Source organism: Populus nigra, chromosome 16 (genome assembly GCF_951802175.1).
Source record: "Populus nigra chromosome 16, ddPopNigr1.1, whole genome shotgun sequence".
Classification (NCBI taxonomy): Eukaryota; Viridiplantae; Streptophyta; class Magnoliopsida; order Malpighiales; family Salicaceae; genus Populus; species Populus nigra.
This window is the reverse complement of record NC_084867.1, coordinates 1,186,297-1,201,762: the sequence shown is the minus strand read 5'-3', so window position 1 is coordinate 1,201,762 and position 15,466 is coordinate 1,186,297. Positions and strand designations below refer to the sequence as shown.

The 15,466-nt window shown below is 36.0% G+C and overlaps 3 protein-coding genes across 3 annotated transcripts; all 3 read left to right on the top strand.

Moving 5' to 3' along the window:
- Positions 1 to 1,245: 1,245 nt before the first annotated feature.
- Positions 1,246 to 3,873, top strand: LOC133675181 (rust resistance kinase Lr10-like). The gene is made up of 3 exons (XM_062096471.1): positions 1,246 to 2,011; positions 2,334 to 2,360; positions 2,460 to 3,873. The coding sequence occupies exons 1-3, from the start codon at positions 1,345 to 1,347 to the stop codon at positions 3,572 to 3,574; spliced, it is 1,809 nt and encodes a 602-aa protein (XP_061952455.1). The 5' UTR covers positions 1,246 to 1,344; the 3' UTR covers positions 3,575 to 3,873.
- A 1,956-nt stretch (positions 3,874 to 5,829) lies between these two features.
- Positions 5,830 to 8,417, top strand: LOC133675180 (rust resistance kinase Lr10-like). Its single transcript, XM_062096470.1, has 3 exons — positions 5,830 to 6,665; positions 7,013 to 7,039; positions 7,139 to 8,417. The coding sequence occupies exons 1-3, from the start codon at positions 5,996 to 5,998 to the stop codon at positions 8,251 to 8,253; spliced, it is 1,812 nt and encodes a 603-aa protein (XP_061952454.1). The 5' UTR covers positions 5,830 to 5,995; the 3' UTR covers positions 8,254 to 8,417.
- Positions 8,418 to 11,455: 3,038 nt separating this feature from the next.
- Positions 11,456 to 14,990, top strand: LOC133675179 (rust resistance kinase Lr10-like). The gene is made up of 3 exons (XM_062096469.1): positions 11,456 to 12,236; positions 13,523 to 13,549; positions 13,652 to 14,990. The coding sequence occupies exons 1-3, from the start codon at positions 11,537 to 11,539 to the stop codon at positions 14,761 to 14,763; spliced, it is 1,839 nt and encodes a 612-aa protein (XP_061952453.1). The 5' UTR covers positions 11,456 to 11,536; the 3' UTR covers positions 14,764 to 14,990.
- Positions 14,991 to 15,466: the final 476 nt, after the last annotated feature.

Below are 15,466 nucleotides of genomic sequence, written 5' to 3'. Positions count from 1 at the left end.
GTTCTTCAGGTAATAAATTCTTAAATAACTTTAAATTTATTTAACAAAATCATAAAAACTCCTAAATAATTTTATTTTATAGTTTAGTTTCCACTACATATCTTATTAAGAGGCCAACATTTCCATGAATCAAAAACTCCATGTTTAAGAAGAAAAATGACACATAATTTAATGTTTTTTTAAAAATCAATTTAGTGCTGCCTCTCGGGATCAAGATTGTCAATTCCGTTTCGGTAGGTGTTTTGTTATTTCAATTGGAATGGAATATTTCAGTTTCGAAATGTTTTGGCGTGCCGTTTCAGGGTTGTACTGTTCATATATATATATATATATATATTCAACAAACATAATTCAAATTCAAGATAAATTAATTATAAATTATGTAATACAAACACAATGCCAAACAAATATAATTTCAAATTTTAAAATATTTCTAAATAGTCAAGATTAAATAGATCTTTAACTTAAAGTAATTTAACTTAAACAAAATATCAAAATATTATGAAAGTAAAATGTTTTAACACAAATATTTTAAATATAAAGTTAGGTTAATGTTATTAAGGCTTATGGAATCTAAAGCATCCCTTATTTTGCTCAAATTCCTACAAAGTATAAACATGAAAAAAACAATATGAATATAAACCATATATATTAGTGATAAATCTAATTTTAAAAAATTAATATCATTGTTAATGAAAATAGTAATAATAAATTTCAATATTATTATTAATATCATTATTATTGAAAATAGTAATGAAAAAGAGCTTTTTATATTTTGATGGTTTAATTAATTAAATTGAACAAGGTTTAATTTGATAAAATAGCTTTTCAAGAGCGGAACGGAACATGTGGAATGAAACCGGAACGTTTTGGTCGAAATTTAGCCAAAAAAATCCAGAATAAATCAAGATTTAAAATAAGATAAAAATTATTCTATTTTGTTTTATTTTTTAAATTAATATAGAATATTTCAGCTATTCTAAATAAAATAAAATGAAATTGACAACCTTCGGATCATGGATCTAGGGATGGATCATGGAAGAAGGAATATTGCTCATCTTTTTCGTGGAACATGACAAACTTGACTATATTTTTTCCGTATCCTATGGTCACAACTCACAAGAGTTAATGCTTTCTCGAGGTGGCAGATTTGACTCCCGACTCTTCCCAGCACCACAACATCGTTACCCCACACGGACAAAAAAAATATTTGTTTTTTCAAATTGAGAAAGTCATTGAATTATTTCAAGTCAACTATGTGTAAAGAGCCAAACCACAAGTTACAATCTCAAGATAACAACATCATTTGCAGGGCAGCTGAGCTCAAAAGAATTGTCTTTGGAAATGGATCTCTCTGTAGTTGGCTTGTTGATGCTGGTCCTTGTAGGTCATGGAGTTGGCCTTAATGATCTGTGCCAAGAAGCGAGGTGTAAGAAACACGGTCCAGCCGTAAGATTTCCATTCAGCCTCAGAGAAAAGCAGCCAGATAACTGTGGCTATCGTGGGTTTGAGCTATCCTGCACGGACAGGAGAGAAACGTTGTTGCAGCTACCAAATTCTGTGAAACTATACGTCAACAAAATTGACTATGCATCACAGTTGATCTTTGCTGCTGACCCAGATAAATGCCTTCCAAAGCAACTCAGAAACTTCAATTTGTCTACATCTCCTTTCAAGTTTGGAGACATGCGGCAGGATGATTATGCTTTTTTCAACTGTACATCATGGAAGGGAGATACATATCAGAAACTGGCTTGCCTTAGTGGTCCTGGATATGATATTTTTGCCTATACATCTGATTATCTCATCAGCTATACAGACCTGACATCTTGTACTAAGATATATAGTCTTTCATCAGTTCCATGGGAAATCATCAGGCAGGAAAAAATACTACGTTTGAATTGGTCAATGCCAGCATGTAGACTTTGTGAAGCACAAGGCAAGTTCTGCAGATGGAAGACTAATGCTAGGCTTGACACTGAATGCTATGACAAGCCTAAATCAAATAAAGGTATGGTCTTTCTTACACCTTTCTCAGTTCACTTTTAAACTATTGGATTATTTGTTAGTTAATAAAATCAAACTTGTTTATGAGTTCTTCAAGTATTAGTAATGAAACATATAGTATCCATGTCAATTTGAACAGAAAAATAAGTTTAAGTAATCTTGTTTGGAAATAAATCAGTCCAATTATCAGTAGATTGGGTAGTTGATAAATGATAGGAATTAGGAATTTCTGCTAATTAGTCCTGATTTGCATTGAATCCATGGATTATGATTCTCAAATGCATGCTGTAAAAGAAACTGATGATACCATAAATTTTCATTCACAGGCATCAGGAAAAAGATAGCGGCTGCAGGTGAGAATTCTGCGAATATAGCATTTTCAACTTGTTTCCTTGTCTTGCAACTTCTAAACTATATTGATGACTTATTGATCACAAATGTTTTATTTGCAGTCGCGACCGTGGGTTGGGTTCTTCTATTACTGGTATTTTTTGCAGCATACCGTGTCTACAGCTCTGATAAAGCAGCGAAAGAAAATCAGAAAAGGATTGAAAACTTTTTGGCAGATTATAAAGCTTTCAAGCCCACCAGATATACGTATGCCGACATAAAAAGGATTACGAATGAATTCAAGGACAAGTTGGGTCAGGGAGCGTATGGAACTGTGTTCAAAGGACAGCTTTCTGATGAGATCTTTGTAGCCGTGAAGATCCTGAACAATTCAACAGGGAATGGAGAAGAGTTCGTTAATGAAGTGGGAACAATGGGAAAAATCCATCACGTCAACGTTATTCGCTTAGTCGGCTACTGTGCTGATGGATTTAGAAGAGCTCTAGTTTACGACTACCTGTCAAATGAATCACTAGAGAAATTTATATCTTCAGAGCATGGCGACGCATCCGCTCTTAGTTGGGAGAAACTTCAGGATATTGCTCTTGGCATGGCTAAGGGAATAGAGTATCTTCACCAAGGTTGTGATCAGCGAATCCTCCATTTCGACATCAAACCTCATAACATCTTGCTAGATGACAATTTCAATCCAAAAATATCTGATTTTGGTCTGGCGAAACTATGCTCCAAGGATCAGAGTGCAGTTTCCATGACTACAGCTAGAGGAACCTTGGGGTACATTGCACCTGAAGTGTTCTCTAGGAACTTTGGTAATGTATCCTACAAGTCTGATGTTTATAGTTTTGGAATGGTGCTGCTTGAAATGGTTGGAGGGAGGAAGACTATCGATGATAAGATAGAGAACAACAACCAAATCTACTTCCCAGAATGGGTCTACAACAGCCTGGATAATGGAGAAGAGCTGAGAATCAGAATTGAAAAGGAGGGTGATGCACAGATTGCCAAGAAGCTGACAATTGTAGGACTTTGGTGCATTCAATGGCACCCTGTGGATCGTCCCTCAATGAATGCTGTAGTTCAAATGTTGGAAGGAGCAGGGGACACATTAACAATGCCTCCCAGCCCTTTTGCTTCTGCAGGTCAAGGAAGAAGGAATGTCAATATGCCGGGGAGACCTCTTCATCAAGCTCTGGAAGTGATCTCAGAGGCAGAGTGACCATACAATGCTCTATACTAGATAATCGTTTTTTCAGGAGACTTCACTTGATTTACACTCTTCAGTGACATCCTAAGCGTGTTCATTGCTGAATAGAAGCCGGTCAAAGAGGTCTCCGTAACTGGAGTATTTTCCTGAACTACTCGATTGTTCTCACAAGCTAGCTCATATAAGGTGTAACCACATTTTTGGTGGATCCCCTAAAGCTTTCAATAAATATGATCAATGCATACAGAGCATGAATCTTTGAACTCTATTCTTTGGTTCTTTAAGTGATAAGAATGAAGGTTGATTCCGAATGTTTTTCGCCTTTCCCCTGGATTGGAAAGGTATGAGCCAGACTCCAATGGATATTTGAATGTTTCAACAGAACTATCATCACTGCTGATGCAGTCCCCCATAAAAAATATTGAGCTTTTCCATATGGCCAGCATTTGCTAGCTTGTGCATTCCAACCAAAAAAAAGAGGAAAAACTCTTTTGCTCTGCATCAACTTCGTGAAATAGCATAGTACTGATTGTTCCAGATATCTGGTTCAGTACCAAACATCCAGTTCAAGGACTCTGAGTTTTGACAAGGATAAATTCATCCTACTCTGAATTTGGTCGTGGAGGTCCTTCAACTTCAGAATATTGTTTGTGCGCGCGTCCCCTGCCTTCATATCTGACGAGGTGGATGGGCTGCTAACTCTGTTGGGCTTGTAAAATTGAGGGTCTGATACGTGCCTGGGTGACAATTGAGATTAATATAATAAAATTAAATTTAAAAAAGTCTTATAACCAAATTTGATTATTGCCGGTATTTTCTGAAATAGTTACTTTGGTCCCCAAACTGTTGTAATTTGACTAATCAAGTCCCTTGACTGCTGATTTAATTCATTAATTCCATTAAATACTCGTTTTGTTTGCAAACAGAACCATTCATCCATGATGGAATTAGCAACGAGTTTCCATCACACTCGATACATGACACGTTTTTATGTTGACAAATCTATCATGATCCTTAGTTCTTAAATAAAAGGCAAAAAAAGCTAGGAAGAGATATAATAATTTTAAAACAACAAAAAAACATCAAAACATCCCATAAATTCCATTAAAATAATTAAGAAAAAGAAACAGTAATTTAAAGATAAGTTTTTAATTTAGTTACGGGATATCTTAGGGTTTTACATTGTTGTTATTTATATTATTCAATTTTCTTAAATAATTCAAAGTTCATAAAAATCAAATATCATTTGTTGATCGTTTTTTTTTCTTTTACAAATTGAATACCAAGCTAGATTTAGTCAATATGAACATGTATCAAAACACCGCTAATGTCTTTATAAATAGTACAGGGACTCAATTGATCAAATTAATAATATGAGGACTTCATTAATACATTTTGTAATATGTTGAAAATAATGGATTGAAAAAGACATTTATACCATTTGATGAATAGTTAAGGGTATAAATAATTTAGAGATATTTTGGATCTTTTCATATATTTTTTATAAATATAAATAGAAAATCAATAAAAATAAATAAAGAAGATGAACTAAGAGAATTTGGGGGGGGGGGGGGGTTGATTTGGTTAGAGGATTTTAGGTAATTTAAGATGTTTAATTGATGTTTTAGAGTGTTAATTTAACTTAATTAATTTGATACGAGGATTGGATATATGAATTTTTAAAAAATAGGTTGGATTATTTTAGAATATTTTAAGCTTGAGTTAAAATGCAGTGAAATTTTATATAATTTATTTTTTTATATATGTATTAAGATTTAATGTAGATGGGGTTGGAAAACACTAATAAAATGTCAAATTTAGGTGTGCTGAAGCTTAACGAGGTTTCCTCATGATTTATGATCAACCTTAACACTAAAAGAAAAAACTAAAACCAATTTATAATTCATCCCTTTCAACATCTATGTGCATTGAAGTCCTGCATCAAGGAAGAATTTCTGAGCTATGCATCAACTATGGAAATGGGAAAATTGTATTGCTTTAGATGACCGTACTTTTGTTTTCAAAAAATATTTGATCTCTCTTAAAATGGAAGAAAAATCACACAAAATTTAATGCTTTCTCTTGGGATGGAAGAAGGATTCTTGCTTATCTAATCCATGGAAAATTTACAAACTAGAGTAACTAGACAACAACTTATGACTTATCCCTAACCTTTGGTTACAATTCCATGCTTTCTTGAGGTGACAGATTTGGCTCCGACTTTCCTAGCAATTTCACATCCCAATCTCACCACCTCACACGCAAAAATATATTCCACAAAGACCATGACAGTTCTTGAAATATTTTTCCATGATTTAAGTCAATGGAGTAAAGTAAGCAGAAATTACTCTAAAGAGCCAAACCACAAGTTACGATCTCAAGATAACACATCATTTGCAGGGCACTTGAGCCCAAAAGAACTTGTCTTTGGAAATGGATCTCTCTGTAGTTGGCTTGTTGATGCTGGTCCTTGTAGGTCATGGAGTTGGCCTTAATGATCTGTGCCAAGAAGAGAGGTGTGGGAAACACGGTCCAGCCGTAAGATTTCCATTCAGCCTCAGAGAAAAGCAGCCAGATAACTGTAGCTATCGTGGGTTTGAGCTATCCTGCACGGACAGGGAAGAAACCTTGTTGCAGCTACCAAATTCTGTGAAACTATACGTCAACAAAATTGACTATGCATCACAGTTGATCATCGCTAGTGACCCAGATCAATGCCTTCCAAAGCAACTCAGAAACTTCAATTTGTCTACATCTCCTTTCAAGTTTGGAGACATGCGGCAGGGTGATTATGCTTTTTTCAACTGTACATCATGGAAGGGAGATACAGATCAGAAACTGGCTTGCCTTAGTGGTCCTGGATATGATATTTTTGCCTATTTTTCCTCTTATCCCATCGGCTATAGCGACCTGACTTCTTGTACCAAGATGTATAATCTTTCATCAATTCCACGGGAAATCTTTTGGCAGAACAATATACTTCATTTGAATTGGTCAGGGCCAGAATGTGTACATTGTGAAGCTCATGGCAAGTTCTGCAGATCGAAGAATAACAGTGCTGGGCTTGAAACTGAATGCTATGACAAGCCTAAATCAAAAGAAGGTATGGTCTGTCTTGCACATTTTTCTGTTCATCTTGGAACTATTGGGTCATTTGTTAGTTTAGAAAATCAAATTTTCTTGTCAGTTCTTCAAGCATTAGAGATGAAATATATAGTATCCATGCCAGGCTGAACATAAAATTAAGTTTGAAGTGAACTTAATTGAACATAAAAATAAGTTTGAAGTGAACTTAATTGGAAACAAATCTGTCCATATATCATTAGGTTGGCTACTTGATAAATGTTTGGAATTAGGCTCTTTACTCATGGTTTCCATAGAATCCATGGATTATTATTCTCAAATACATGCTGCTAAAGAAGCTGACGATACCATATATTTTCTTTCCAGACATCAAGAAAAAGACGGAGGCTTCAGGTGAGAATTCTGCGAATTTGGCATTTTCAACATCTTTCCTTGTCTTGCAACTTCAAAACTAAATTGACGACTTATTGATCACAAATGTTTTCTATGCAGTCGCGACCGTGGGTTCGGTTCTTCTATTACTGTTTTTTTTTGCAGCCTTCCGTGTCTACAGCTCTGACAAAGCAGCGAAAGAAAATCAGAAAAGGATTGAAAACTTTTTGGCAGATTATAAAGCTTTCAAGCCCACCAGATATACGTATGCCGACATAAAAAGGATTACGAATGAATTCAAGGACAAGTTGGGTCAGGGAGCGTATGGAACTGTGTTCAAAGGACAGCTTTCTGATGAGATCTTTGTAGCCGTGAAGATCCTGAACAATTCAACAGGGAATGGAGAAGAGTTCGTTAATGAAGTGGGAACAATGGGAAAAATCCATCACGTCAACGTTATTCGCTTAGTCGGCTACTGTGCTGATGGATTTAGAAGAGCTCTAGTTTACGACTACCTGTCAAATGAATCACTAGAGAAATTTATATCTTCAGAGCATGGCGACGCAACCGCTCTTAGTTGGGAGAAACTTCAGGATATTGCTCTTGGCATGGCCAAAGGAATAGAGTATCTTCACCAAGGTTGTGATCAGCGAATCCTCCATTTCGACATCAAACCTCATAACATCTTGCTAGACGAAAATTTCAATCCAAAAATCTCTGATTTCGGTCTGGCGAAACTATGCTCCAAGGATCAGAGTGCAGTTTCCATGACTACAGCTAGAGGAACCTTGGGGTACATTGCACCTGAAGTGTTCTCTAGGAACTTCGGTAATGTATCCTACAAGTCTGACGTTTATGGTTTTGGAATGGTGCTGCTTGAAATGGTTGGAGGGAGGAAGACTATCAATGATAAGATACAGAACAACAACCAAATCTACTTCCCAGAATGGGTCTACAACAGCCTGGATAATGGAGAAGAGCTGAGAATCAGAATTGAAAAGGAGGGTGATGCACAGATTGCCAAGAAGCTGACAATTGTAGGACTTTGGTGCATTCAATGGCACCCCGTGGATCGTCCCTCCATGAATGCTGTAGTTCAAATGCTGGAAGGACAAGGGGACACATTGACAATGCCTCCCAGCCCTTTTGCTTCTGCAGGTTCAGGAAGACGGAATGCCAATATGCCGGGGAGACCTCTTCATCAAGCTCTGGAAGTGATCACTGAGGCAGAGTGATCATACAATGCTCTATACTAGATAATCGTTTTTAGCAGATGAATATTTTCCTGAATACATGTAGAGGACTATTTGATTGTTCCCACAAGCTACCTCATACAAAGTGTAGCCACAGTTTGTTGGATACCCTAAAGCGTTCAATAAATATGATCGATGCGTGCAAAGTATGAATCTTTGAACTATATTCTTTTGGTTCTTGGAGTGATAAGAGGGAAGGTTGATTCCAAATGTTTTTCACCTTTCCCCTGAACTGGAAAGGTTTGTGTAATGTTTTGTATTAAAGGGATTGGAAAATACAATAAAGCCCTTGAAGGCTGGTTGTTAAATGTATAAATATGTGTTCATTAAGCTTTAATTTTGGTTTTGATAAATGTTAGGGTTTTGAAAATTTGTGTTTTGGGTTAATTGATGAATTAAGTTGAATGTTATAGAGTTAATTGTTGTGGGTATTTGATTATTTGGATGATTTTGAGAGATTGAATTGAAAGATGATGATGTTAAGTTATGGTCTTGTTTGAATGGTGAATTTTGAGTTAAAAATCAGGGGAGAACAGTAGGTTTCTGTGAAAATTCTGGGTTGGAGGTTGAAGATGACGAAAATTCAATTTGGTCCCTCAATTTTGGCAAATTACAGTTTAGTCCCCAAACTTTGGAAAATTTGCAGAATGGTCCCTGGAGCCTATTCCGAGATTCTGAACAGAATAACATATGAATTATGGACAGAATTACTGTATAGATAAGAGAATTTAACACTTTCAATTAGGTCCTCCAATTTGACAAAAATTACAATTTGACCCTAAAAATTTGGTAAAATTCCAGAATGGTCCCTGGAGTATAATGAGATGATCTGGACAGAAATGAGGATGAATTATGGACATAATTTCAGTATATTCATGGATTTATGATAAATTTTAGTTTGGTCCTCCAATTTGACAAAAGTTGCAATTTAACCCTTAAGAATATGATAAATTACAGATTAGCCCCTAGCTGTAATATTACCTTTTTCAGATTGGTTTGATGAATAATTGAGGGTTATTTAGTGAATTATTACCAATTTTATTAATTGTTTTATTATGGATTAGATTTCAGGAAAAACCGTTAAATGTTGGGTTTTTATGAAAGATAACTAGTTAGTTCAAAAATATATAGGGTTACGGAATACACCCTTAGATAAGTGTATTAAATAAGTTATATATATTCTTTTGAGTCATTCTTAAATACGTCTCCTTTATATTCAAATAATCCTGATATTCTACCGGCGGGACGTCAGTAGGATTTTCTTCGATATCAGCTTTGAGTTTTGTTGCTTTTGAGTCAGACGAGTGGATAATTTTCCATATGCATGAGAAATAGTATAAATATTTGATTTGTTAATATGAATTGAATCATGCTTCTTGATAATATATATATATATATATATATATATATATATATATATATATGTTGATTATTATCCTTGTTATGATAAATCATGATCAATTATTGAATCTGAATTCTTGATATGAACCAACATATATTTTGAATGGACTTCTGAATTGATAGCTCCTCATTTGATTGATGTCATGAGTTGAGCTTTGAGATATGAATATGTTTGTTAGATTATGATTATGAACCTATGGTATGTCAGTCAGAATACCCATGCTAACAGGGTAGTGTTAGTCTTTGTGCACATCGTATCTGAACCCTAGTTGGTCGGGGAGTCACCACCCTGTGTGGACTGATCATCCCACAGTACGGAGCCTCATGCTCATTGCATTTTGATTTTCTGACGAGTTTTACCATATGATCTTCTTGTTATGGCCAATTTGAGAACACTTCCATAAGAACCTAAAGCCATATTTGTATATATATTTCTCATTGTTGTATTACCTCGTGTGTGTATATTGAACGTTATCTACTCACTAAGTTGTTGAACTCACCATCTCATTATTTATCCTTTTCAGGCTTATAGCTTGATAGCAGGTCATTTTGTTGGACCTTCAGAACCTGCTCTTTTGGTAGTAATTTGTACCTTCCTTTATGTCTAGTTAGTGCTCCAAAACTCTGAACTTATATAAACTCTTGTATTAAGACAATTCAATTATATTATGAAGTTGATTTTGTTGTTAATGCTGCGTCTAACTCTGATTGAGTTAGGATAAGTTTGTGTGTAAGTTTGGGTTCGCATAGGTATGGAACCTTGGAGGGGAACCTTGCCTATGTGTCGGTCATGGATCCAGGATTCGGGTCGTGACAGTTCGTATAAGCCAAACTCCAATGGATACTTCGATATTTCAGCAGAAATATCATCACTACTAATGGAGTCTCCCATCTGGCCAGCATTTGCTTGTGCGCCTCAACCACAAAGAAAAAATTATTTTGGTGTTGAACGATTTGTGTTCCCTGTAGTCTTGAAAGTTATTCATATTAACCCTTGTACTCCGAATCTGATATGTGCCAAGGGGACAGGTAAGATTAAATACACTAAAATTAAATAAAAATGAAAAACAAGAAAGTTCGAGACCCAAATCTGAATGGTGCCAATTTTTTATGCAAGGTTGATTGTAGATGTGGTCCTTGTTCTATTGTAGTTTGACTAATTGAGTCTCTCAACTACTAATTTAATTAATTGAGTCCCTCCATTATGCATTTTTCTTCTTCCAATCAAGGCCCTTCATCCACAATGGTGTCAGCACTGACTTGCAGTCATCCTCAATGCAAAACACATGTTCTTCAATTTTTTAAAAGAGAAAGCTTACAGCACATTTTATTTAATAAAATGTTTTTGACTTATGTTACTTTGTGAAAAATCTTTTTTTCAAACAATAGTAATTTTAAAAAAAAAACCACAAACTCACATAATATATTTTCTTATTTTTTTCATAGTAATAATCTAGAGATTTACCTATTAAAAGCATGTTTAATATTGTAGTAATAGTTATTTTTAAAAGTTTTTTTATTTAGAAATGTATCAAAATAATATTTTTAATATCAATATATTAAAATTTAAAAAATATCGAAATAAAATTAATTTAAAAAAAAACTAAAAAATATATTTTTTTTAACATAAAAATTAACATGCTCTAAAAAGAAGAAGAAGAAAAACCGGTGGTTCCTCAAGTTGACATATTTGACCTCTTTCCTAGCAGTTACATTTTCAGGCATTAAGAAACACTAATTTAATGCTCAAAAATTAGCATTGATCAAATAGAGTAATAAAGCCAAGTCAAAGGAAATATTGCTAGTCAGTGGAGATAAAGGCAAACTAACAAGGATGTTTTAAGATAAGATCATTTGTTAGGGCATGGAGCTGAAAATATTTCAAGTCATGGACGTGGATCTCTCTTTACTTTGCTTGTTATTGCTACTCCTAGTAAGCCATGGAGTTGGCCTTAAAGATATGTGCCAAGAAGCAAGGTGTAAGAAGCATGGTCCAGTCATAAGATTCCCGTTCAGAATCAAAGGCAAGCAGCCAGATTACTGTGGCTATCCTGGGTTTGATCTATCTTGCACTGACAGGAAAGAAACATTGTTGGAGCTGCCAACTTCAGTGAAACTCTACATCAAGAATATTGATTATGCATCAGAGTTGATCACTGCAACTGATCCAGAAAACTGCCTTCCAAGGCAGCTCTTGAACTTCAGTTTATCAACATCTCCTTTCAAATTTGCAGCACAGTTACAGAGGGACTTGGACTTTTTCAACTGCACTTCAAGGCAGAGAGACTCTTATCTATGGACGTCTTGCCTTGGTGTTCCAGGATATGATATTTATGCCTTTATGTCTGGTAGTCTCGTTACTTATTTCGACCTGACTTCTTGTAGCAAGATGTATAACCTTTCATCGGTTCCAGATGATTTAAATAGCAGGGACAACATTCTTCATTTGAATTGGTCAAGACCGGCATGTGGACTTTGTGGAGCACTGGGTAAGTTCTGCAGATTGAAGAATAACACAGATAGGATCGAGACTGAATGCTATGACAAGCCTAAATCAAATGAAGGTATAGCTTGTCTTACACTTTCTGCTTTAATTTATTTGAAGCCAATCCAAATTGTGTGTTTATTTTGGAACTGTTGGATTATTTGTTTAGTTAAGAAAATAAGATTTAAGTATTCTTAATTGAAATTCTTGAAATACCCATCAAAAACACTTTAAACCCACCTCTAGCTTCCATCGTCTAGTTTGCTCTTGATTGGATCCTGCTTTGGTCCTTTCCAATGGATCTATGGATGAGGAATATGATAAGTTAGTGCTTTGAGTTGTTCGCTTTGATAATTGATATTCTACAACCTGCTGCTGCGTCTGGTCTAACTGCCCTGTTGCTTTCATTTGCAAAAGGCTGGTGTTTTAGTTGTTTTTTAGCTCAGTTTTCCTGTTTGTGGCTAAGGCATTGAGGTGGATGAAGGTCTGCAATTTGGTTGTTGGAATTTAGTGTTCTACAGAGAAAGTTCAGGTTGGTGATGGTTAAACAGTTGAAGGCGTTGTCAGGGGACTAGTCAGAGGAGATGGTGATCTTGCGAGGGGAGTTGTCTTGGGTATAATGCAGGTGGATTTGTAGGGTTTAGCTAGTTAAGGCGGAATTGAGTTTCTTGTTTGGAGCTACTAGTACTTGCACAGTCAAATCGGAGCTTGGACTTCAAGGGGTGAATTTTGGTGATGGATATAAATTTGGGAGATGGTGATTCAGGTGAATCATGGGCAATTGAGATTATTCTCAGCTGTGGGAGCAGCAACAGCAATAGCAGTAGGAGCAGCTATAAGGGTTTTGGCACGCAGCAGCAGCATGGCATTTTATATGTTGATATTTATGACGTTCATCAGTCTTGTTTCACCGTCTACCTCTTGAGCCATGTTCGTTTTGGCCTAGCATGAGTAGTGCTACTCTTGGCATTGGTGATTTGTATAAGTGGCTCGACGAATGGTTGTAGTGCTTTATCATACACTGTTTTGGATATTGGTGATTTGCAGATGTTGCTTGGGGAATGTTTGGGTGCAGAATCTCCTTTTAGCCAGAACTATTTAGTGAGTTGTTGTATTGATATACAGTGGGATTTGCTCACCTTTTCTCTCCTTATGAGGAGCATTTATAGGATATGTCAGGTTTTCAAAATTTAAAAGTATTCTTAATTGGAAACAAATCGGTCCATTTGTCAGTAGGTCGACTGTGTTGATAAATGTTGAGCACCACTTTCTTGTGCTAATTAGTCATGATTTCATAGAAGCCATGAAGTATGATTGTCAAATGTCATGCTGCTGAGAAGCTGACAGTTCCATTTTCTTGTGCAGGCATAATAAAAAAGATAGCGGCTGCAGGTAAGATTTCTCCAAATTTGGCATTCTGGGCTTCTTTCCTTGCCTAGCATCTGCTAAACTATCTAGAATGTCTTTTCTTGACTAGAAATGTTTCCTGTGCAGTTACAACTGTTGGTTCAGCTATTCTGCTGCTGATAGTCTTTGCACTCTATCGTGTCTACAGCTCCGACAAAGCAGCAAAACAACATCAGAAAAGGATTGAGATTTTTTTGGCAGATTATAAAGCTCTCAAGCCCGCTAGATACACTTATGCTGACATAAAAAGGATTACAAATGATTTCAAGGAGAAATTGGGTCAGGGTGCATATGGAACTGTGTTTAAAGGAAAGCTTTCTAATGAGATCTTTGTAGCTGTGAAGATCCTGAACAATTCAACAGGGAATGGTGAAGAGTTCGTTAATGAAGTGGGAACAATGGGAAGAATTCATCATGTCAACATTGTTCGATTAGTCGGTTACTGTGCTGATGGATTTAGAAGAGCTCTAGTTTACGACTACCTGCCAAATGAATCACTAGAGAAATTTGTATCTTCAGAACACGGCAAGACCTTTCCTCTTAGCTGGGAGAAGCTTCAGGATATTGCTCTTGGCATAGCTAAGGGAATAGAGTATCTTCACCAAGGTTGTGATCAGCGAATCCTCCATTTCGACATCAAACCTCATAATATCTTGCTAGACGATAATTTCAGTCCAAAAATTTCTGATTTTGGTCTGGCAAAACTATGTTGCAAGGATCAGAGTGCTGTTTCCATGACTACAGCTAGAGGAACCATGGGGTACATTGCACCTGAAGTTTTCTCTAGGAACTTTGGGAATGTGTCCTCCAAGGCAGATGTTTATAGTTATGGAATGGTGTTGCTTGAAATGGTTGGAGGAAGGAAAACTGTCGATAATGAAGTAGAGAACACCACCCAAATCTACTTCCCTGAATGGGTCTACAACAGCCTGGATAACGGAGAAGAGCTGATAATCCGGATTGAAAAGGAGGGAGATGCACAAATTGCAAAGAAGCTGACAATTGTTGGTCTATGGTGCATTCAGTGGCACCCTGTGGAGCGTCCCTCAATGAATACTGTAGTTCAAATGTTGGAAGGAGGAGACAAATTAACAATGCCTCCTAGCCCTTTTTCGTCGGCAGGTCCAGGAAGAATGAAATCACATTTACCAGGGAGACCTCTTCATCAGATATTGGAAGTGATCTCTGAAAAAGATTGACCATGGAATGGTCAACAGTACACAACTCCTTTAGCAGGTGTAAATTTTCTGTTATTCATGGATTCTGATCTTTGAATGCTACATCAAAAATTCAAAAATGAAGCTGACAAACAAAATCATATTTAACAGCAACGACCATGCCAGTAACAATTGTTGAATCTTACTAAAATCATAGTTAAATCTGCTTCAGAGACTTCAAATATTGTATATGAAGTACAGTGAAGAGTAGAGACAAGATGCAACCATTGGATCAAAGTATTGTAAATTAATGCAGAAATCTGTCCAAAAAGAAAAGATTCCTCATTAGATACCAACTTCTGTGGAACTTTGATTTAAGTTTGATTATATGCATCCCATTTGATCAATGCAACTGATCAAAGAAACAGCCTCTAAGACAGCTCAAAAACTACAATTAATCAGTCTCAAGAAAATTGACTTTTTCAGGTAAAATGGGCCACTTCAAATTCAACAATTCAACCAGAGTGTCTAATTAAACTAACTGAGTCTCTACAGTCTAGTAGCATAGAGCGTGACCACGTTTCATCTGTAGAATCTATCTACTGTACAGGTTTTTCTTCTGGAAAAAGAACAGGCTTGGGAGGCAATTATAAGCTTTCAATCTCTTCTTCAAGCATCTCCACAACTTTGTTCATTGGAGGACGATCAATAGGCTTCATCTGTATGCACCACAATGCGACTATGA